Raw genomic sequence first — 24,505 nt, forward strand, 5'->3', positions numbered from 1 at the left:
TTGAAGCCAGAAGGAGGCTAGTATCAGCTACATTTTTGCCTTTACTAGACTATGGGTATATTTTATATATGAACGCTTCCGCTCAGTGTTTGAGATCAATTGACACCCTTTACCATGGCACTTTAAGATTTATTTTAAACTGCAAAACCCTTACGCACCACTGCACTTTGTATACCAGGGTTGGCTGGCCTTCTCTAGTCACTTGTAGGCTCAGTCACTGGTATACTTTTAATTACAAAGCCAATTTGGGTTTACTACCTTTTTATTTGGCCATTTTTATTGTTCAGAAATATGGTGGGTACTCTCTTCGTTCGCTGGACTTTATCCTGCTAACTGTTCGAAATGGCCGAACTGAATTTGGTAAAAGGGCTTGTATGTACTCTGCGCCATCGTCTTGGAACGCCTTACAAAATACTTTTAAACTGGAAGAACTTGTCCTGATTGTTATTTTTAAATCACTGATGAATGATTTTGAGACTGATTCCCTGACCTGTCAATGTTTTTAATTTGCTGTTTTGGATTTTGTTATACTCTTGTGAATTCTATGGTTTTTATTAGATTACCTGTAGTTTTTCATGTTGTTTGTCTGTAATTCTTGTGATGACTTGGTGCTGCCTAACTTGGCCAGGACGCTCTTGAAAAAGAGATTTTAAATCTCAATGAGCCCTTCCTGGTAATAAAGGTTAAATAAATAAAATGTAAACCTGTCTAACCTTGCTGCACTGACACCACCTTCTTTAACTTTTAACCATGTGTACTGCCTAACTTTTGCATTTCTTACTCTCCACACATCAGAAAGCTCAAACTCAGTTAATAGACCAGATAGGCTAATAGCTGACCGCAGGTGAGGTTCTTCAGCAGCGCGGTCAACAGTAAAATCCACAGTACAGTTCCAGTCCCCCCTAAAATCATACACACCTTTTGGTCACACTGTTACAAGGTTTCCTTTATTTTATCAAATACAGCAATATGCTCTGTACCCTCATTAGGAGCATAAACATAAAAAACAAATTTAAAAAAACATAACATCCACCTTGACCAATAAAACCCGACCCTTGACAATCTCTGTTGTAGATATCACAGTCACCCCTAAGCCTGAGGAAAACAAATTGCCACCCCAGCACTGAAATTAGTACCATGACTGAGTATATGCTGCCCCTCCCACCACGTACCCCAGTCAACCTCATTAGCCTCATCACTATGTGTCTCCTGTAGAAAAACTGTATCAAGCCTTTTCTGTTTTATTACTTCTAATACCCAAGCCCTCTTATTCCTGTCCCTTCCACCATTAATATTGAGATAACCTACCCTTAGTACCTCCATATAGAAAAGAGAAAGGAAAAGCAGAAGAAACCACAGAGAAACCAGACAAAGAGAAAAGAACACCCTATGAGGCATGATCATCATCATTGTTGTAATTTTCTCTGAACCTGACCACGTTTCCCACCACCTTTTGCTGCAGTAACAGCGCAGCAAATTTCCTCAAGTGAAAACGCTTCTTCTCACTCAACTGGTCAAACCCCACCGTCTTCTGTAACATCACAGCTGACCTCAAATGGATGTATGTGAAACAGAGGAACAAATAGTGGGATTCTGTCAGAGTGACCATCGGGTTTTTGGTTACCTCCCTGACCAAAGCCCTTCTCCCCTGATTGCTTAGTTTGGCCGGCCGGCCAGCTCTAGGAAGAGTCTTGGTGGTTCCAAACTTCTTCCATTTAAGAATGATGGAGACCACTGTGTTCTCCGGGACCTTCAATGCTGCAGAAATGTTTTGGTTCCCTTCCCCAGAGCTGTGCCTCGACACAATCATGTCTCGGATCTCTACGGACAATTCCTTCGACCTCATGTCTTGGTTTTTGCTCTGACATGCACTGTGAACTGTGGGACCTTATATAGACAGATGTGTGCCTTTCCAAATCATGTCCAATCAATTGAATTTACCACAGGTGGACTCCAATCAAGTTGTAGAAACATCTCAAGTATGATCAATGGAAACAGGATGCACCTGAGCTCAATTTGGTGTCTGATAGCAAAGGGTCTGAATACTAATGTAAATAAGGCATTTCTGTTTTATATTTTTAATAAATTTGCTAAATATTCTGAAAACCTGTTTTCACATTGTCATTATGGGGTATTGTGTGTAGATTGCTGATGATTTTCTTTAAGCCATTTCAGAAAAAGGCTGTAACGTAACAAAATGTGGAAAAAGTCAAGGTTCTGAATACTTTCCGAAGGCACTGTAAACAGTGCCAACTGTTGGAGTTAGCATAGGACTAACGTGTGCCATGTTTTCTGATGGGACCATCTACAATTTAGCGTTCTGTCACGTGCAAGTAAATCGACGATTTTAATTGACTGATATGCATTTTGAGCTGGAGAACCCATTTAACTTTAAAACATTACTTATATTCGCAAGTATGGCCCCATAACGTTTTGGGCTTTGAAATGGTAGAGAAATATTATGTGAACCACTCCCAGTTTGGTCTTTGCCAATTGTCCCCCTATCTTTTAGACACACACACATACAGACGTAAGATCTTAATTTGATCACTTTTGTTGCTGAGAATTTTCCTGTGCAGCAGAAAATGCAAATTTGTAGTGTATTTGTGGTTTAAAAAACCTTCTAAAGTTGATATATTAGACTTTAAAATGTCAGACTTCATTTGCCCTAATGAAAAATTCATCATCCCCTTCAGAAAAATGTCCATGAATTATAATCCACATAATAATTCACATTTCCTGCTTCTGCAGGATTATTTTCCTGCTGTAGAAAACTGGCTCAAATTAAGATCCTACATCTATACATGCATGTACGTGTATGCGCATGTGCATGAACTATGAAAACTTTTGGCTGTCTACATCTATGTCAGATTCTCTGATGGTGCGTAGTGTTGTTGAAAGAGAGGCCTCTGTTCAACTCTGTACCGGTACCCCCTGTATATAGCCCCGCTATTGTTATTTACTGCTGCTCTTTAATTATAACTGTTATTCTTATCGCTTACTTTTTTTTAGATGTTTTCTTAAATCCTCATTGTGGGTTAAGGGCTTGGAAGTAAGCATATGACTGTTTTATTCTGGGGCATGTGACAAAGAAAATTTGATTTGATTTGAAATGTGTACTGTACGGGCACATTGGATACCTTTTGATTGTCTTTCGGAATGTAGTGAAGTTAAAGTTAAAGTTAAAAAAAAAAAATAGTAAAGTACAGATACCCCCCCCCCCCCCCAAGAAAAACAATACTTAAGTACAACTTTATAGTATTTTTTACTTAGTTACTTTCCACCACTGATCTTTGATGCTTCCAAAAGGAAAGCTGCAACACAGCTAGCAAGAAGAAACAAAGACAGAGATATGCAGGAAGTGAAGAGATGGGAAAATAAAGCTTTCTGTAATGTACAGAGAGAGAAAGAGAGAGAGCGAGAGAGATGTCAAATTTGCAAGCAGTCCATTAGATGGGTTATAAAACAGACTCCTGTGTTAGACCATGAGGATGTAGAGTGGGCTGAAAGGAGAGACAGAGATATAGAAAGTCTGATCATGGGAAGAGCATACGTATAGAAATAAAAATGTATTGTTTTTCATGTTACAATACCACCCTCGTGTGGTGAAAATATGGAACAATCCATATTTGGCATTGAAGTTAATAGTGAGCCAAGTCAATAACAAAAAGTAGGGGGCTGTTGCACAGGATACTCTATGGCTAGCAGGTAGCCTAGTGAATAGGGTGTTGGGGTAGTAACCAAAAGCTTGCTAGTTTGACTCCCTGAGCTGAAATGGTGAAAAATGTGTCACTTAAGCCTAATTGCTCCAGGGTCAGACCCTGGCTATGACCCCACTCTCTGAGGGTGTCTCTTCACACATGTACTGATACACAATTGTACATGTGTGAAATAGGAAAACATAAATCAACCACCTAATTAATATGAACCCTCTACTGCATACATTCTGGTTGAAATATATATTCCATCCAATTTTTTGTTAGATTAGGCTCTGATAATGTATCAATAATAAAAACAAACTTTTACCCCCCACAGCCAGAATCTTTCTGGGTTGTCTCAGGGCAATGCTGTGCCATAAGGGTACTAAAACACGAAGGGAAAAAATTATACAAAATAAATAATCAGATATTTTCAGAACATTTATTAAGTGGAACAGTAGAAACAAGCCCTCTTTTTCACTGTCCTCAAACCCACTGTCCCCAAACCCACTGTCCCCAAACCCACTGTCCCCAAACCCACTGTCCTCAAACCCACTGTCCCCAAACCCACTGTCCCCAAACCCACTGTCCTCAAACCCACTGTCCCCAAACCCACTGTCCTCAAACCCACTGTCCTCAAACCCACTGTCCTCAAACCCACTGTCCCCAAACCCACTGTCCCCAAACCCACTGTCCCCAAACCCACTGTCCTCAAACCCACTGTCCCCAAACCCACTGTCCTCAAACCCACTGTCCCCAAACCCACTGTCCTCAAACCCACTGTCCTCAAACCCACTGTCCTCAAACCCACTGTCCCCAAACCCACTGTCCCCAAACCCACTGTCCCCAAACCCACTGTCCTCAAACCCACTGTTCCCAAACCCACTGTCCTCAAACCCACTGTCCTCAAACCCACTGTCCTAAAACCCACTGTCCCCAAACCCACTGTCCCCAAACCCACTGTCCTCAAACCCACTGTCCCCAAACCCACTGTCCTAGAACCCACTGTCCTCAAACCCACTGTCCTCAAACCCACTGTCCTCAAACCCACTGTCCTCAAACCCACTGTCCCCAAACCCACTGTCCCCAAACCCACTGTCCCCAAACCCACTGTCCTCAAACCCACTGTCATCAAACCCACTGTCCTCAAACCCACTGTCCCCAAACCCACTGTCCTCAAACCCACTGTCCCCAAACCCACTGTCCTCAAACCCACTGTCCCCAAACCCACTGTCCCCAAACCCACTGTCCTCAAACCCACTGTCCTCAAACCCACTGTCCCCAAACCCACTGTCCCCAAACCCACTGTCCTCAAACCCACTGTCCCCAAACCCACTGTCCTCAAACCCACTGTCCTCAAACCCACTGTCCTCACTATTAAAGGGTATGATTCCAACTGCTCCATTACGCTCATCGCCAATAGAAAATATTCTGTTGCCCTTGGGGGCAACGATGTGCAGTAGAGGGTTAAGTACATGGATGGGTATTCTCCAGGCTTGTGGTTTGGAAATAAAGCAGAACGAGGGAAGAGCTAGGCTACTCAGTCAGCACTAGTTTTAAGAAAAATGTACTCAGTTGCATGACAACAATTCCGTTCCGTCACACTTTACTAAGATGTGTGTCAATGCTGGGGTGACAGATCAGATGATAAGTGTTATTTTAATCTTATCAGAGGGATGATACATTTCAGACATCGACCTTTGACCCCTTCAATGCAACTCAAGAGGTCAATTCACATCACAGTCTGTAATGAACACGAGGGGAGACAGAGAGCTGGTTTCAAGCGCAGATGTTTATTGCAAAGGACCACAGGAGGAGGCAGGCGGCTGGGTCCAGGGGCAGGCAGAAGGTCATGCACAGGGGGTCCAAAAGGGCAACAGTACAGGCAGGGAAAAGGCTAGTAACGTAGTCCAGGAGATCAAGCAATTTGTAGATAACAGGAAATCTGATAGGCTAAAGTACAGGCAGGGAATAGGCAAAAGGTGTCATTAGTGAGGCAGGCAAAAACTATCATACACAGGATGCGTAACTCACAGAGAAACCCAGAGCTCCAAGAGCCATGTGTCACAAACAAACAATACCTCCCAGTGATGGGGTGCAAAGAACTGAACTAAATAGTGTGTTATAATGACATACAGGTGTGTGAACAGATGATTAGAATTCAGGTGATTGGGATCTGGAGAGTGAGCGGCGTTCAGGGGATCTAGGTGTTTGTGGGTGTGAGTTGGAAGCAGACGTTATACAGTCAAACTGTTATTTTGATGTGATGCAAATGCAATAATCGGTGGTTCTAAATAACTGCACCATTTCAATTTGAATTCAGTTACAACTTTATTGTCATCACAGGTAAATGAATTGTGCAGTCAGGAGCACAGTACATACAACACAATCTATGCAGAGCCGTTGTTCAGCTGTTGTTGGTTGCATGTATTTATGGAATAGGATTGTGGCTGGGTTCACCCTACACCAAGCTCATGCATTATCTATTGTCTTAATGCACTGTTTATGAGCTCAAGGTCACATTAGGAATATTAAATGACTATGGGCCAAGGCAGAAACATCATGCACATTACTGTAAACATATTATGGAAATATCATGAACATTACAGTAAACATAACATACAAATTACTGTAAGCATACCATGGCAAAAACATAATGCACATTACTGTAAGCATACCATGGCAAAAACATCACGAACATTACTGTAAAGATGCCATGGAAACATCATGCACATTACTGTAAATATACCAAGGCAAAAACATCATGCACATTACTGTAAACATATCATGGCAGAAACACCATTCACATTACTATAAACATACCATAGCAGAAACATCATGCACATTACTGTAAATATATCAAGGCAAAAACATCATGCACATTACTGTAAACATACCATGGCAGAAACATCATGCACATTACTGTGAACATCATGCACATTACTGTAAAAATGCCATGGAAACATCATGCACATAACTGTAAACATAATAATAATAAGCACATTACTGTAAACACACCATGCACATTACTGTACACATACCATGGCAGAAACATCATGCACATTACTGTAAACATATCATGTCAGAAACATCATGCACATTACTGTAAACATACCATGTACATTACTGTAAACACACCATGGCAGAAACGTCATGCACATTACTGTAAACATACCATGGCAGAAACATAATGCACACTACTGTAAACACACCATGGCAGAAACGTCATGCACATAAACATACCATGGTAGAAACATAATGCACACTACTGTAAACACACCATGCAACAAGTTCTTCATATGCTTTAGGTTTGAAAGATACAGGCAATTATTATGTTCTCTTTGTTTAAGACCTTAAGAGAGGTTGAATTCTGTATACCCCCTCTCATGTTCACTTCCTCTCTCTCAATGTCTCTCTCTCTCTCTCTCTCTCTCTGTCTGCGTGTCCCTCTCTCTGTCCCTATCAATTCAATTCAATTCAAGGGGCTTTATTGGCATGGGAAACATGTGTTAACATTGCCAAAGCAAATGAGGTAGACAATACACAAAAGTGAAACAAACAAAAGGAATTAACAGTAAACATTACACATACAGAAGTTTCAAAACAATAAAGACATTATGAGTGTCATATTAAATATATACAGTGTTGTAACAATGTACAAATGGTTAAAGCACACAAGTTAAAATAAGTAAGCATAAATATGGGTTGTATTTACAATGGTGTTTGTTCTTCACTGGTTGCCCTTTTCTTGTGGCAACAGGTCACAAATCTTGCTGCTGTGATGGCACACTGTGGAATTTCACCCAGTAGATATGGGAGTTTATCAAAATTGGATTTGTTTTTGAATTCTTTGTGGATCTGTGTGATCTGAGGGAAATATGTGTCTCTAATATGGTCATACATTGGGCAGGAGGTTAGGAAGTGCAGCTCGGTTTCCACCTCATTTTGTGGGCAATGTGCACATAGCCTGTCTTCTCTTGAGAGCCATGTCTGCCTACGGCGGCCTTTCTCAATAGCAAGGCTATGCTCACTGAGTCTGTACATAGTCAAAGCTTTCCTTAAGTTTGGGTCAGTCACAGTGGTCAGGTATTCTGCCACTGTGTACTCTCTGTTTAGGGCCAAATAGCATTCTAGTTTGCTCTGTTTTTTTGTTAATTCTTTCCAATGTGTCAAGTAATTATCTTTTTGTTTTCTCATGATTTGGTTGGGTCTAATTGTGCTGTTGTCCTGGGGCTCTGTGGGGTGTGTTTGTGTTTGTGAACAGTCTCTCTCTGTCTCTCTGGCTCCCCCCCTCTTCCTATCTCCTTTCGTTATGGGGCCATCACATAGGGCTGATAACAAAGTAATCAGCTCTTTCTCTCTCTCAAAGTGTTGCTTTGACTTAACATGAAGAAAATAGTCAAATGTGCACTCAGTGTATTCTGTGTTTGAACTGGAAACCTATTCTTGTTTCAGAAGAGAGAAATGACTTTCTGACCTTCTCCTCAGCATTGCTTTTTAGTGTCTGCGTTGACAGGTGACAGGGGAACTAGCTCTCATTGCTTTTTAGTGTCTGCGTTGACAGGTGACAGGGGAACTAGCTCTCATTGCTTTTTAGTGTCTGCGTTGACAGGTGACAGGGGAACTAGCTCTCATTGCTTTTTAGTGTCTGCGTTGACAGGTGACAGGGGAACTAGCTCTCATTGCTTTTTAGTGTCTGCGTTGACAGGTGACAGGGGAACTAGCTCTCATTGCTTTTTAGTGTCTGCGTTGACAGGTGACAGGGGAACTAGCTCTCATTGCTTTTTAGTGTCTGCGTTGACAGGTGACAGGGGAACTAGCTCTCATTGCTTTTTAGTGTCTGCGTTGACAGGTGACAGGGGAACTAGCTCTCATTGCTTTTTAGTGTCTGCGTTGACAGGTGACAGGGGAACTAGCTCTCATTGCTTTTTAGTGTCTGCGTTGACAGGTGACAGGGGAACTAGCTCTCATTGCTCTAGCTGGCGCTCTCCATCTTGTTTCCTTTCTGCATCATTACAATGAACAAGGGATCCGGCTACCCTGTTAAGAGGCAGTGGGTTAGCTGACGCTAAGTGCCTCCAAACTTGACACACACTTGACACACACACACACACACACACACACACACACACACACGCGCGCGCGCGCACACACACACACACACACACACACACACACACACGCCCCTTCTCTTTCAAAGAAATAGAGTGTAATCAGGCGAACCCTGCCCCTTAATTCCACACGTAAACAGGCTGTATATAAAGGGTTGGGCCAATAGAATCTACCTCTTGCACTGTGTTTGCGTGTGAGAAAAATCCCCATAGACATATACAGTAACACAAACCCAGCCGGTGACAAGATGCCTGCAGACTTCAATGGACAATGGGTGATGGTCACCAACGAGAACTTTGAGGATATCATGAATGCCATTGGTAAGCTGTTCTTCTAATGTCTATTGGAAAATAGCTGAGAAACAGAGATACAGGCATGCAGAGAGAGATGGTGGAGAGGGAGGGCGGGAAGGGGTAAAGAAGAGAGAAGGAATTGAAGAGAAGAGAGAAAGAGTGTGTCGTGTGTGTGCATGTGTGTGTGCCTGTGTGCATATGTCATTGTGTTTGTGTGTAAGAGTGTGTCTGATTGAGAGGGGGATGTCGGAGATAACATTTGTGTAAAGACTATTTAAGTGTGTTAGTGAGTGAGATTGTGATAGACAGTGAGAGTGTGTGAGGGAGAGAGGAAGAGAGAGAGAAAGAGAGAGGAAGAGAGAGAGAAAGAGAACGAGCGAGAGAAAGAAAGGATTCTCTAGTACTGCTTCATTTACTTCCTGAGCTGCTGTCATGGCGACTTAACCTCCACTGTTTGTGTGAATGGCTCCTGCTTGTTACCACGTTGAATAAATATAGATTTACTCTTTTCCACATTTAACATCCTCCCCATTCCCATTCCCCTCCCGAGCTCTGCCAAGCGGCATCGGCATGTCGCTGGCAAGCGAAGGCCCCCATCCATCCATTCAGCATGGCGTTGATCAACCCCAAGTCTTTTATTATTCACGACTTTATCTGCAATTCATAAGTCCCTCCCGCTCAACCCAGAAAAATCCCAAAAACAAACAATCCATGGCGTCTCATTCCGTGCCGCTCTCTCATTTCCATGAGCGGATCGAAAATTACACCCATATGGAAATAGAGGGAGGAAGAAAAATATTTGGATGGGTAAATAAAAGAGCCTCATCAAAAAGAGAGATAGGTAGAAATTGAATTTGCACTTTGTGGCCAATGCAATATGAATATCAAAATGATATTTTGCAGGCTCACAGTTTACCTTATTTGGCTCTATTTCTGGTACAATGCCATTTTTAAAGGGTAAATTAGATTGTCAACAGAGCTCGTTTGAGTGGAATAGTAATTATAGGACTTGAGCTGCAGTCTCACAACTGAAGAGGAGGACTGGTGGCTTATGCACAAGGGAACACAATAAAAGGTATACTATAACTTGATACTTAACCTGAGTGTACAAAATATTAGAAACACCTTCCTAATATTGAGTTGCACCCCTGTTGCCCTCAGAAATGCCTCAATTCGTCAGGGCATGGACTCTACAAGGTGTCGAAAGCGTTCCACGGGGTGCTGGCCCATGTTGACTCCAATGCTTCCCACAGTTGAGTCCAGTTGGCAGGATGTTCTTTGGGTGGTGGACCATTCTTGATACACACGGGAAACGGTTGATCGTGAAAAACCCAGCAGCGTTGCAGTTCTTGACACACCAGTGTGCCTGGCACCTACTACCATATCCCGTTCAAAGACACTCCAATATGTTGTCTTGCCCATTCACCCTCTGAATGGCACATGTACACAATCCATGTCTCAATGGTCTCAAGGCTTAAAAATCCTTCTTTAACCTGTCTCCTCCCCTTCATCTACACTGATTGAAGTGAATTTAACAAATTAATTAAAATTATATTTGTCACATGCGCATCAGGTGTAGACCATACAGTAAAATGCTTACATACATGCCCTTAACCAACAATGCAGTTTTAAGAAAATACTTTAAAAAATTAAGAGATAAGAATAACAAATAATTAAAGAGCAACAGTAAATAACAATTGCGGGGCTGTATACAGGGGGTGCCGGTACAGAGTCAATGTGCTGGGACACCGGTGTCGAGGCAATTGAGGTAATAAACTCAACAAAAAAAGAAACGTCCCTCTTTCTGGTCCCTGTCTTTCAAAGATAATTAAATCCAAATAACCAAATAACTTCATTCAAAGGGTTTAAACACTGTTTCCCATGCTTGTTCAATGAACCATAAACAATTAATGAACATGCACCTGTGGAACGGTCGTTAAGACACAAACAGCTTACAGACGATAGGAAATTAAGGTCACAGTTATGAAAACGTAGGACACTAAAGAGGCCTTTCTACTGACTCTGAAAAACACCAAAAGAAAGATGCCCAGAGTCCCTGCTCATCTGCGTGAACGTGCCTTAGGCATGCTGCAAGGAGGCATGAGGACTGCAGATGTGGTCAGGGCAATAAATTGCAATGTCCGTACTGTGAGATGCCTAAGACAGCGCTACAGGGAGACAGGACGGACAGATGATCATCCTCGCAGTAGCAGACCACGTGTAACAACACCTGCACAGGATCGGTACATCCGAACATCACACCTGCGGGACAGGTACAGGATGGCAGCAACAACTGCCCAAGTTAAACCAGGAATGTTCAATCCCTCCATCAGTGCTCAGACTGTCCGCAATAGGCTGAGAGAGAGGGACTGAGAGCTTGTAGGCCTGTTGTTAGGCAGGTCTTCACCAGACATCACCGGCAACAACATTGTCTATGGGCACAAACCCACCGTCGCTGGACCAGACAGGACTGGCAAAACGTGCTCTTCACTGACGAGTTGCAGTTTTGTCTCACCAGGGGTGATTGTCCGATTCGCATTTATCGTCGAAGGAATGAGCATTACACCGAGACCTGTACTCTGGAGCGGGATCGATTTGGAGGTGGAGGGTCCATCATGGTCTGGGCGGTGTGTCACAGTATCATCGGACTGAGCCTGTTGTCATTGCAGGAAATCTCAACGATGTGCATTACAGGGAAGACATCCTCCCCCCTCATGTGGTACCCTTCCTGCAGGCTCATCCTGACATGACCCTCCAGGATGACATTGCCACCAGCCATACTGCTCGTTCTGTGCGTGATTTCCTGCAAGAGGAATGTCAGTGTTCTGCCATGGCCAGCGAAGAGCCCGGATCTCAATCCCATTGAGCACGTCTGGGTCCTGTTGGATCGGAGGGTGAGGGCTAGGGCCATTTCCCGCAGAAATGTCCGGGAACTTGCAGGTGCCTTGGTGGAAGTGTTGGGAAACATCTCACAGAAAGAACTGGCAAATCTGGTGCAGTCCATGAGGAGATGCACTGCAGTACTTAATGAAGCTGGTGGCCACACCAGATACAGACTGTTGCTTTTGATTTAATCCCCCCCTTTGTTCAGTGACACATTATTCCATTTATGTTAGTCACATGTCTGTGGAACATGTTCAGTTTATGTCTCAGTTGTTGAATCTTGTTATGTTCATACAAATATTCACACATGTTAAGTTTGCTGAAAATTAACGCAGTTGACAGTGAGAGGATGTTTCTTTTTTTGCTGAGTTTATGTACATGTAGGTAGAGGGGGGGCAATGCAAATAGTGTGGGTAGCCATTTCATTAGCTGTTCAGGAGTCTTATGGCTTGGGGATAAAAGCTGTTTTGAAGCCTCTTGGACCTAGACTTGGCGCTCCGGTACCACTTGCCGTGCAGTAGCAGAAAGAACATTCTATGACTAGGGTAGCTTGAGTCTTTGAACATTTTTAGGGCCTTCCTCTGACACCGCCTGGTATAGAGGTCCTGGATGGCAGAAAGCTTGGCCCTGGTGATGTACTGGGCCGTACGCACTACCCTCTGTATTGCCTTGCGGTCGGAGGCCGAGCAGTTGCCATACCAGGCAGTGATGCAACCAGTCAGGATGCTCTCGATGGTGCAGCTGTAAAACCTTTTGAGGATCTGAGGACCAATGCCAAATCTATTCAATCTCCTGAGGGGAAATAGATTTTGCCGTGCCCTCTTCACAACTGTCTTGGTGTGCTTGGACCATGTTGGTTTGTTGGTGATGTGGACGTCAAGGGACTTGAAGCTCTCAACATGCTCCACTACAGCCCCGTCGATGAGAATGGGGGCGTGCTCGGTCCTCCTTTTCCTGTAGTCCACAATCATCTCCTGTCTTTATCACTTTGAGGGAGATGTTGTTGTCCTTGCACCACACGGTCAGGACTCTGACCTCCTCCCTATAGGCTGTCTTGTCGTTGTCGGTGTTCAGGCCTGCCACTGTTGTGTCATGGGCAAACTCAATGATGGTGTTGGAGTCGTGCCTGGACGTGCAGTCATGAGTGAACAGGGAGTACAGGATGGGACTGAGCACTCACCCCTGAGGGGCCCCCGTGTTGAGGATCAACGTGACGGATGTGTTGTTACCTACCCTTACCACCTGGGGGCGACCCGTCAGGAAGTCCAGGATCCAGTTGCAGAGGGAGGTGTTTTGTCCCAGGGTCCTTAGCTTAGTGGTAAGCTTTGAGGGCACTATGGTGGTGAACGCTGAGCTGTAGTCAATTAATGCTATTCTCACATAGGGGTTCCTTTTATCCAGGTGTGAGAAGGCAGTGCAATAGAGATTGCATCATCTGTGTATCTGTTGGGGCGGTATGCAAATTGGAGTGGGTCTAGGGTTTCTGGGAAAATGGTGTTGATGTGAGCCATGACCAGCCTTTCAAAGTATTTCATGGCTACAGACGTGAGGGCTAAGGGTCGGTAGTCATTTGGCAGGTTACCTTAGTGTTCTTGGGCACAGGGACTATGGTGGTCTGCTTAAAACATGTTGGTTTTACAGACTCAGACAGGGAGAGGATGAAAAGATCAGTGAAGACACTTGCCAGTTGGTCAGCGCATGCTCGGAGTATACGTCCTGGTAATCCATCTGGCCCTGCGGCCTTGTGACTTTTGACCTGTTTGAAGGTCTTACTCACATCGGCTGCAGAGAGCGTGATCACATAGTCATCTGGAACAGCTGATGCTCTCAAGCCTTTTTCAGCGTTACTTGCCTCGAAGCGAGCATAGAAGTTATTTAGCTCATTTGGTAGGCTCGTGTCACTGGGCATCTCTTGACTGTGCTTCCCTTTGTAGTCTGTAATAGTTTGCAAGCCCTGCCACATCCGACGAGCGTCAGAGCCGATGTAGTACGATTCGATCTTAGTCCTGTATTGATGCTTTGCCTGTTTGATGGTTCATCAGAGGGCATAGTGGGATTTCTTATAAGCTTCCGGGTTAGAGTCCTGCTCCTTGAAAGCAGCAGCTCTAGCCTTTAGCTCAGTGCGAATGTCGCCTGTAATCCATGGCTTCTGGTTGGGTTATGTAAGTATTGTCACCGTGGGGACGACGTCATCGATGCACTTATTGATGATGCCAGTGACTGATGTGGTGTACTCCTCAATGCCATCGGAAGAATCCCGGAACATATTCCAGTCTGTGCTAGCAAAACAGTCCTGTAGATTAGCATCTGCTTCATCTGATCATTTTTTATAGACCAAGGCACTGGTGTTTCCTGCTTAAATTTTTGCTTGCAAGCAGGAATCAATAGGATAGAATTATGGTCAGATTTGCCGTCTAGAGGGTGATGGAGAGCTTTGCACGCGTCTCTGTGTGTGGAGTAAAGGTGGTCCAGAGTTTTTTTCCCTCTGGTTGCACATTTAACATGATGATAGAAATTAGGTAAAAGCGATTTAAGTTTCCCTGCATTAAAGTCCCGGCCACTAGGAAGACCGCCTCTGGATGAACGTTTTCCTGTTTGCTTATTGCGGTATACAGCTCATTGATTGTGGTTTTAGTGCCAGCATCGGTCTGTGGTGGTATGTAGACAGCTACGAAAAATACAGATGAAAACTCTCTAGGTAGATAGTATGGTCTACAGCTTATCATGAGATACTATACCTCAGGCGAGCAAAACCTCAAGACTTCCTTAGATATCGTGCACCAGCTGTTGTTTACAAATATGCATAGACACCCCCCCCCCCGTGTCTTACCAGAGGCTGCTGTTCTATCCTTTCGATAGAGTGTATAACCCGCCAGCTGTATGTTATTAATGACGTCGTTCAGCCACGACTCGGTGAAACATAGGATATTACCGTTTTTAATGTCCGGTTGGTAGGATATACGTGACAAATGACATCAATAAGGGATCATAGCTATCACTTGGATTCACCTGGACAGTCTATGTCATGGAATGAGCAGAACATCTTTAAATGTTGACGTTGTTTCACTGTGTTTCCTCCAGATATTGACTTTGCCACCCGTAAGATCGCCCGTCACCTGACCCAGACCAAGGTGATCGTCCAGAACGGAGACAAGTTTGAGACCAAAACTTTGAGCACCTTCAGGAACTACGAGGTCAACTTCACCGTTGGGGAGGAGTTTGAGGAGGTCACTAAGGGACTGGACAACAGGACGATCCAGGTAGGACCACAAGCACTCTGACCACAGTCAGAGAGACACGTTGTCACTGCACTCAGTCTCTCTCAGATTAGAAATAAAGAGACAATCATAAGCACTGCTGTGAGTTGTTGACCCTGGCTTTATGGAAACATACACACATATCTTCAACCTGGACTCAGGGGTAGACGTAACATGGCAAACGAAAATTCTTGACACTCAAATTAGTATGATATGTTACATTTGGTATGGTATTTATTAATTTATGGATATCCATCATCCATTTCCTATGATATGTTACAAATTACAATTCGTATGATATGTTATGAATAACATTTAGAACACAAAGCCATTAGCTTGCCAGACGTTCAAGTTATATGCCCACTCAGCCACCCCGACCAACTACCCTCCTTTAGTTTTTGCCTTTAATAACCTTCTGTCTTATGCAACAATACCAAACGTAACATATACTTATTTGAGTGTCCTGAATGTTTGTTTTTGCTACGTCTACTCTATGCTACCGACCTGATATCTTAGCTGTGGGGTATTTGGGCAAATGTGTGTCTACGGTAAGCTGACTGTTGTGTGTGTGTGTGTGTGTGTGTGTGTGTGTGTGTGTGTGTGTGTGTGTGTGTGTGTGTGTGTGTGTGTGTGTGTGTGTGTGTGTGTGTGTGTGTGTGTGTGTGTGTGTGTGTGTGTGTGTGTGTGTGTGTGTGTGTGTGTGTGTGTGTGTGTGTGTGTGTGTGTTCTTCAGACATTGGTTACCTGGGATGGAGACAAGTTGGTGGCTGTGCAGAGGGGAGAGAAGGCTAACCGTGGCTGGATGCAATGGATAGAAGGAGACCTGCTACACCTGGTGACTGAGAGAAAGATGGAGGGAGGGGGGTTATAAAGAGAAGAGAGAGAGAGAAATGTCCTAGACTTCAACTTCAACATACAGAACATTACAGATTCTTCATACCTAAGACAACAGAAGCTCTATACCCCTCAAACTCAACTCTGGACCTCTAAGCCAGTTCCACTGCATTTTTTCATTGTTCCCCTCTAATTAGGGACTGAATTAGACCTGGGTCACCAGGTGTGTGCAATTAATTTTCAGGTAGAACAGAAAACCAGCAGGTTCCGAACATCGTAGCGTAAGAGTTGAGTACCCCTGACATATAGACTGTATCTGACATGGCACCCTATTCCCTATATCAGGGGTGTCAAACTCATTCCACGGAGGGCCAAGTGTCTGTGGGTTTGTGTTTTTTCATTCATATTAATTGCACACACCTGGTGTCCCAGGTCTAAATCAGTCTCTGATTAGAGGGGAACACTGAAAAAATGCAGTGGAACTGACTTAGAGGTCCAGAGTTGAGTTTGAGGGGTATATGATATTTGATTGTCTCATTGTCTTTCTGGTCGTCTCTTTTTCTTTCAGGAGATCCACGTTGAAGACAAAATCTGCAAACAAGTATTCAAGAAGAAGCCCTGAAACATCTGACAAAACCTTTTTTTATTGTAAAATGACATTCATGTGTTTCTGCCTGCATAATTATGTAATGTACTTATGATGTGGTTGGACATACATTTAATAAATACTTAATTCATCCCAAGCAGATGGGAGGCATTGACTTTGGTCAATACATGAAATTAATATTTATATGGGTGTATATTGACCAGAGGTAACAGTACTTGCAAATAAAAACAAACAATATAAACTTGGTACATACTGTACCTTCTCAAATTAGCGTGTCATTGTGAAAGAACAGAACTATGTGTAAATGTGCAAATCAATCCAAAATATTATACATTGTACCGTAGATGACCAGAAGAAGACATATATGAATAGCGTACAGTATATGACGTTAATCGGTTGGGTTGTGAAGGCCTGCGACCTTATCTACTACTTCACAGGGACAGATCTAAGTGATTATCACTGACAGAACACCAGGTCTACGAAACCTTTCAACATGCAACAGTGAGGAGGTGTGGACTTTGAATACAAGATTGGGAGATGATTCCTCACACCACCCAGGGTTTCTTATCAAGACCTGATTGATTTCAGAACCTCAACAGAGGGTGCAGTTAAATGATTTAAAGTAGAACACATCGACCATAAAGCATCAAAAGTGTAACAGATGTGAAATGGCTAGCTAGTTAGCGGGTACGCGCTAATAGCGTTTCAATCAGTTACGTCACTTGCTCTGAAATCTAGAAGTAGTGTTTCCCCTTGCTCTGCAAGGGCCGTGGCCTTTGTGGAGCGATGGGTAACGATGCTTCGTGGGGGACCGTTGTTGATGTGTGCAGAGGGTCCCTGGTTCGCGCCCGAGGTCGGGGCGAGGGGACGGACTAAAGTTATACTGTTACATTGATGCTGTTGACCCGGATCACTGGTTGCTGCGGAAAAGGAGGAGGTTGAAAGGGGGGTGAGTGTAACGGATGTGAAATGGCTAGCTAGTTAGCGGGTACGTCACTTGCTCTGAAACCTAGAAGTAGTGTTTCCCCTTGCTCTGCAAGGGCCGCGGCCTTTGTGGAGCGATGGGTAACGATGCTTCGTGGGCGACCGTTGTCATATTGCAGAAACTCGAGAAATGGCAACAGTCTAACAATAACAGAATGGTATTCAAAAGAGTCATGAAGTCGCCGATGGATTGGTCATCTAACATACGTTACAAAACATATGTTAGTACTTGAATCTGCAACTTTATATAACGACTTTTTTGTAAACTGCCTTATCGCAAATGGCTACTGCCTGGGCATTTTCAGATCAGAGCCAAATCGTTCATGCACCTCAAAGTGGTGGAATGAGCTTCAGTAAACAGACACGCCCACGTATTAAACATCTCTGCAGGCTGAACAGTTGTGGTTCCACTTTGTGTAACTTTGTATCTACAGTAGGCCTACACGTGTATAGCTGTTAGAGGTTGGATACACTTCGTGTTATTGATAAGCATAGTCAGACTAATTTGAAAAGATGTAAAAAAAAAAAATTAAAAAAAAACGGTGTTTCTGTCAAATCAGATGTTTTATTTCTTGTTCCCGTTCAACTGATCTCCATATAAATAGGAATAAAGAGTCATCTGGTTAATATCGAAATAAGATACTGTGTCTAGTATTGTTTAAGTGAGGAGTCAGCCTCTCCGGTTGGACATCAAGCGGAAGCTGACCGCTCGGTCGGCTGGAACCACGAGACACAGGTAAACAACATTCATTCTCATTTCATTTGTTAGGATTTAGGCCTTATTCATTCATTCATTTTTTGTAGACCTTGCTGCACATTATGTTGTTGAGTGAAATATGAATGGATTGTTTCTCTATGACGATGTTGACCATGGTGCTTCGTTTGAATCCCATGTCTGTGTAGACCGAGGTGAAGACATTCCAGGTGTGTGACCTGCCTGTGAGAGGGGCTAAGTTTGTGGCCAGGAAGCACTGGGGCATTGCTGGAGCGGTAAGTGTTATAACACCCTTATAACTGCTTAAAATGCATCTATCTATCTATCCTATTCTATTCAGAGTTCAGTGTTTTCCAATATCTCTCTCTCTGAGTGCTGCAATATTTTGACCTTCTCTACCCTGTCTCCCTTCACCTTCTCCTCCCCCTATCTCTTGTACTTCTCTGATCCTCCCCAGGATGACATGCAGATCTGCGTGTTTAACAACACTCTGGAGAGAGCTCACATGTTTGATGCCCACTCTGACTACATCCGCTGCATCGCAGTCCACCCAACACAACCTTACATCCTTACCACCAGTGGTATGTTGTGTTTTTCTCTCTCTCTCTCTCTCTCTCTCTCTCTCTCTCTCTCTCTCTCTCTCTCTCTCTCTCTCTCTCTCTCTCTCTCTCTCTCTCTCTCTCTCATACTTTTCTCTCTCCCACTTTCTCTCTCTTTCTCTTTCTCTCTCTTTCTCTCTCTTTCTCTCTCTCTCATACTTTTTTTCTCTCCCACTTTCTCTCTTACTCCCTCTCTCTCTCTCTATATACATGAATTACAAACTTCAATCATAGAATATTGTGAACATGAGTGTGTGTTTGTTTGTGTCCAGATGACATGCTTATCAAGCTGTGGGACTGGGACAGGAAGTGGTTGTGTGGTCAGGTGTTCGAGGGCCACACCCACTATGTCATGCAGATTGTCATTAACCCTAAAGACAACAACCAGTTCTCCAGTGCCTCCCTGGACAGGACCATTACGGTACATACAGTACACACACACACACACACACACACACACACACACACACACACACACACACACACACACACACACACACACACACACACACACACACACACACACACACACACACACACACACACACACACACACTCATCTTTGTGCTTGTAGCACTACAGTTGTTGGTTTGATTATTGTTACGTTGAAGTGGTTGTAGATGTGTAATGTATGTGTCATGAATTCTATACATTTGTTGTAAATCTCTACCACTGCATTTCAGTAATGCACTGACGTATTCTTTGGCCCCTGGCTTTTGCAGTTGTGGCAGCTGGGTTCTTCCACCCCTAACTTCACTCTGGAGGGCCATGAGAAAGGAGTCAACTGTATCGACTATTACAGTGGAGGGGACAAGCCCTACCTTGTATCAGGAGCTGACGACCACCTGGTCAAGATCTGGGACTATCAGGTACACAGTTTATATACTCCTGAGTGGCACAGAGGTCTAAGGCACTGCATCTTAGTGCAAGAGGTGTCACTACAGTCCCTTGTTCGAATCCAGGCTGTATCACATCCGGCCGTGATTGGTAGTCCCATAGGGCGGTGCTCAATTGGCCCAGCGTCGTTCGGGTTTAGCTGGGGTAGGCCATCATTGTAAAAAATAATTTGTTCTTAACTGACTTGCCTAGTTAAATAAAGGTATATGTTCTGTTTATTCCTTCCAGACTGGACAAATGTCTGGAGCTCCTCATTAAAACCAACCGGCTGCCAGAGGCTGCATTCCTGGTCAGAACATACCTGCCCAGCCATGTGTCTAGGTACAGCACTGGCAGGTTTAAAATCATGAATCTTGCCCTGGAGGCAGAACTGAGCAATTGCAGCTAGCCCATCTAGTGGAAAAGTCAAAATTGGCACCGTGTGTGTCCTGACCTCTCTCTGTGTCTCCAGAGTGGTGAAGCTGTGGAAGGAGAGCCTGGGGAAGGAGAGCCTGGGGAAGGAGAGCCTGGGGAAGGAGAGCCTGGGGAAGGTGAACCAGAAGGCAGGTGATGAGTTGGCCAACCCTACAGACAACAGCAACCTGTTCCCCGGCCTACAGGAGGCCTTCCTAGCCGAAGACTACCTGGAAGAGACAGGCTGAGGCCCGCCACAGAGTACCCTCTCATCACCATGAGTAGATACACACACATCTTGGGCACATTGTGCCAAAACTTTTGCAAATGTTTTCGGTCATTTTTTTCTGTTTCATACAAATTTAACACGACCCTGATTAAACATGTTCTTTCCATCGTTCACTGAACAAAAATATAAACACAACACATAAAGTGTTTGTCCCATGTTTCATGAGCTGAAATAAAAGATCCCAGAAATGTTCCATACCCACAAAAGGCTTATTTCCCTCAAATGTTGTGCACAAATTTGTTTACATCCCTGTTAGTGAGCATTTCTCCTTTGCCAAGATAATCCATCCACCTGACAGGTGTGGCATATCAAGAAGCTGATTAAACAGCATGGTCATTACACAGGTGCACCTTGTGCTGGGGATAATAAAAGGCCACTTTAAAATGTGCAGTTTTGTCACACATCACAATACCACAGATGTCTCTGGTTTTGAGGGAGGGTACAATTGGCATGCTGACTGTAGGAATGTCCACCAGAGCTGTTGCTAGATAATTGAATGTTCATGTATCTACCATAAGCTGCTTCCAACGTCGTTATAGAGGATTTGGTAGTATGTCCAACCGGCCTCACAACCGCAGACCACGTGTATGGCGTCATGTGGGCAAGCGTTTTGCTGATGTCAACGTTGTGAACAGAGTGCCCCATGGTGGCGGTGGGGTTGTGGTATGGGCAGGCATAAGCTACGGACAACAAACAAAATTGCATTTTATCGACGGCAATTTGAATGCACACATATCAAGATCCTGAGGCCCATTGTCGTGCCAGTCATCCGCCGCCATCACCTCATGTTTCAGCCATGATAATGCACGGCCCTATGTCGTAAGGATCTGTACACAATTCCTGGAAGCTGAAAATGTCCCAGTTCTTACATGGCTTGCATACTCACCTACATGTCACCCATTGAGCATGTTTGGGATGCTCCGGATCGACGTGTACGACAGCCATTGAAGAGGAGTGGGACAACATTTCACAGGTCACAATCAACAGCCTGATCAACTCTATGCGAAGGAGATGTGTTGCACTGCAAGGTGGTCACACCAGATACTGACTGGTTTTCTGATCCATTCCCCTATGTTTTTTTAAGGTATCTGTGACCGACTGTATTCCCAGTCATGTGAAATCCATAGATTAGGGTCTAGTGAATTTATTTCAGTTGACTGATTTCCTTTTATATGAACTGGAACTCAGTAAAATCTTTGAATTGTTGCGTATATATTTTTGTTCAGTATAGTTATGTTACTATAGTGTATTAGCAATACCTAGTGGTTCAATAGCAGCCGAGCACTACAGATACGTGCTGCACTGATGAAGGGGCTCAATGTGTGCGACCACCAGTAAAATACAGGTCAATGATTTGAGTCAAGGCAATACTTTACAGTTACCATAACTCTTTTATACCTCTGCCATTGTTTTCTAGTCAAATAATATTATAATAATGCTTATTATAATAGTATAAGCCTAGTTCCCTGTACTTGTAATAGTACTATTGTAATACTGTGCTGTTCTGTCTCTCTACTCGCTGTTCTGTCTCTCCACTCTCTGTTGTCTCTCCACTCTGCAGCCCAATGAGGATAGGAGTGTCCTGGGGGAATCTGCAGGCTATGTGCCAAAAGACCTATCCCCAGCACCACTCATAGACCTAGCCCCAGCACTACTCATAGACCTATCCCCAGCACCACTCATAGCCATAGCCCCAGCACCACTCATAGACCTATTCCCAGCACCACTCATAGACCTATTCCCAGCACCACTCATAGACCTAGCCCCACTCATAGACGTATTCCCAGCACCACTCATAGACCTAGCACCACTCATAGACCTATCCCCAGCACTACTCATAGACCTAGCCCAGCACCACTCATAGCCATAGCCCCAGCACCACTCATAGACCTATCCCTAGCACCACTCATAGACCTAGCCCCACTCATAGACCCAACCCCAGCACCACTCATAGACCTAGCCCCAGCACTACTCATAGACCTATCCCCAGCACCACTCATAGACCTATCCCCAGCACCACTCATAGACCTATCCCCAGCACCACTCATAGACCTATGCCCAGCACCACTCATAGCCATAGCCCAAGCACCACTTATAGACCTAAGCCCAGCACCACTCATAGACCTATCCCCAGCACCACTCATAGACCTATCCCCCGCACTACTCATAGACCTTCCTCAGCACCACTCATAGACCTATCCCCAGCACCACACATAGACCATCCCCGGCCCCACTCATAGACCTAGCCCCAGCACCACTCATAGACCTATCCCCAGCACCACTCATAGACCAACCCCAGCACCTCTCATAGACCTATTCCCAGCACCACTCATAGACCTAGCCCCACCACTCATAGACCTATCCCCAGCACCACTCATAGACCTAGCCCCAGCCATATATCCAGCTCCAACCCCAGCCGTAGAAGACCAGGCTGCAGCAGCCCCAGCAGTAGAGCCCCTACCCAGGTGCTTCCACCAGAGCCAGCCCCTGCAGCCGCCCTCTTAGAGGGTAAAGGAGTGGAGGAGCCATCCCCTCTAGCTGCACTCTTAGAGGGTAAAGGAGTGGAGCCAGCCCCTGCAGCAGTAGCAGCAGCATCCATGGACCTGCTGGACCTGAATGATAAATGGAATGAAGAGGTAAACCTGGCCTGGCCAGAGTTGATACATCCTGCCAAGACTTACACAGTATTTAGAATGCTAATCTATATTGGAAATCACCTTTTGATGTTTGACATTGAATAATGATGTATGAATGTTAAGGGACAACAGTGTACCAGCAAGGTAGTTCAGCCTCGCTCACACCTAGTCTTCCACTGACTCATCACTCAAATACATTGCTTTTCCCTCCAGGGCCTTGACGATCTGGACCTGGACATCTTTGACTTGGACGACGACACCACAGACGTTGACCTGGACGACAACGACACCACAGATGACTGAAAGTCTTGGAGGAATGTCCTTAAAGTGACCAAAGAACACGTATTGTTGTTCAAACTCCTAGTGAAAGGGAGTGTGGGCGGGAGGTGGGGTTTTTACCTTTACAGTGAAACTGGTGAAAGTCGGGTGGAGTTTGTCTTTGTCTTTAAACTGTGAAACACAATACGAGGGGGTTTGTAGAATGCTTTGGGTGAGAATGGATGGACAGGGTCCCATTCATTAGGAACAAACGCAGGAAATGTTTTGCAACGGGAAACAAAAATAAGATTTATTTTTGAACAGGTACAAATTTACTGTCAAATCAATTTCTGGTTAAATGCTGAACGCGACCCCGGGGTGTATTCATTAGTCAGATTTCATTGCATAACATTTGGTCTGTTGCTAAATGTTTTTGCAATGGAAACTTGTTTACTCCAAATGGAAACAAGTTTCTATTGGACAAATTCAGGTAGTTCCCTCCCCATTTCGTTTTGTTTGCTTCCTAGATTAAACTCTTTCCGTTGCAAAACATTTAGCAACAGAACCCAACTCATAAATAGACCCCGGTTTTGAAATCCTTTTTGCAGTACTTAGTACCTCATCATCCACTCTCACATTGACCCACAGTATAGAATGAAATGTAGTGTGAACCAGAGGGGGTCATTGGGTTGAAATGTTTACCTTATCCAATCACATAGGAAGATGGGAATAGATTAGTTCTCTACACTACGTCTTACCCCTAGCTAACCAGGCTTGGGGTCTATCTTTCATTAGTTAGGTAGGTCCTCTCCACAGGTGTTGAGCTTGTGTTCAGTACACCTACTTGTCTTGCCACGCATGCTGCTCTGCCATGGTCTAGCGCCTTAGGTCTCTGCTGTTTTTATAGGGAACCTACTTCATTGTTATCGATGTGAATCCAAGTGCCTTTTGTATGACTGGTCTAGAAAAGGGAATGAAATGTTATCAACACAATAAAGATGACAAGTGTTTGTCTGAATCAGGCCCTAAGAACAATTCAGATTCAATAAA

At 44.2% G+C, this 24,505-nt stretch overlaps 2 protein-coding genes across 2 annotated transcripts; both read left to right on the plus strand.

Annotated features, from left to right (window-relative positions):
* Positions 1-8,962: 8,962 nt before the first annotated feature.
* On the plus strand, positions 8,963-16,838 carry LOC139549799 (retinol-binding protein 2-like). The gene is made up of 4 exons (XM_071360550.1): positions 8,963-9,130; positions 15,068-15,246; positions 15,977-16,078; positions 16,646-16,838. The coding sequence occupies exons 1-4, from the start codon at positions 9,058-9,060 to the stop codon at positions 16,697-16,699; spliced, it is 408 nt and encodes a 135-aa protein (XP_071216651.1). The 5' UTR covers positions 8,963-9,057; the 3' UTR covers positions 16,700-16,838.
* A 907-nt stretch (positions 16,839-17,745) lies between these two features.
* On the plus strand, positions 17,746-20,520 carry LOC139549650 (coatomer subunit beta'-like). Its single transcript, XM_071360318.1, has 8 exons — positions 17,746-17,762; positions 18,332-18,404; positions 18,572-18,658; positions 18,841-18,964; positions 19,255-19,403; positions 19,705-19,892; positions 20,108-20,200; positions 20,331-20,520. Exons 1-8 carry the CDS (start codon positions 17,746-17,748, stop codon positions 20,518-20,520), a joined length of 921 nt encoding a protein of 306 aa, XP_071216419.1.
* Positions 20,521-24,505: the final 3,985 nt, after the last annotated feature.

This window comes from Salvelinus alpinus, chromosome 22 (genome assembly GCF_045679555.1).
Source record: "Salvelinus alpinus chromosome 22, SLU_Salpinus.1, whole genome shotgun sequence".
Classification (NCBI taxonomy): Eukaryota; Metazoa; Chordata; class Actinopteri; order Salmoniformes; family Salmonidae; genus Salvelinus; species Salvelinus alpinus.

What these genes read in the sequence shown, in the direction of transcription:
- LOC139549650 (XM_071360318.1), top strand. An exon ending in GCTGGAACCACGAGACACAG is followed by an intron (nt 18,405 to 18,571) that starts GTAAACAACATT and finishes ATGTCTGTGTAG; the next exon opens with ACCGAGGTGAAGACATTCCA. An exon ending in CTGCCCAGCCATGTGTCTAG is followed by an intron (nt 20,201 to 20,330) that starts GTACAGCACTGG and finishes CTGTGTCTCCAG; the next exon opens with AGTGGTGAAGCTGTGGAAGG.
- LOC139549799 (XM_071360550.1), top strand. Translation starts at nt 9,058, where the DNA reads ATGCCTGCAGACTTCAATGGACAATGGGTGATGGTCACCAACGAGAAC. An exon ending in GGATATCATGAATGCCATTG is followed by an intron (nt 9,131 to 15,067) that starts GTAAGCTGTTCT and finishes TGTTTCCTCCAG; the next exon opens with ATATTGACTTTGCCACCCGT. An exon ending in TGGACAACAGGACGATCCAG is followed by an intron (nt 15,247 to 15,976) that starts GTAGGACCACAA and finishes TGTGTTCTTCAG; the next exon opens with ACATTGGTTACCTGGGATGG.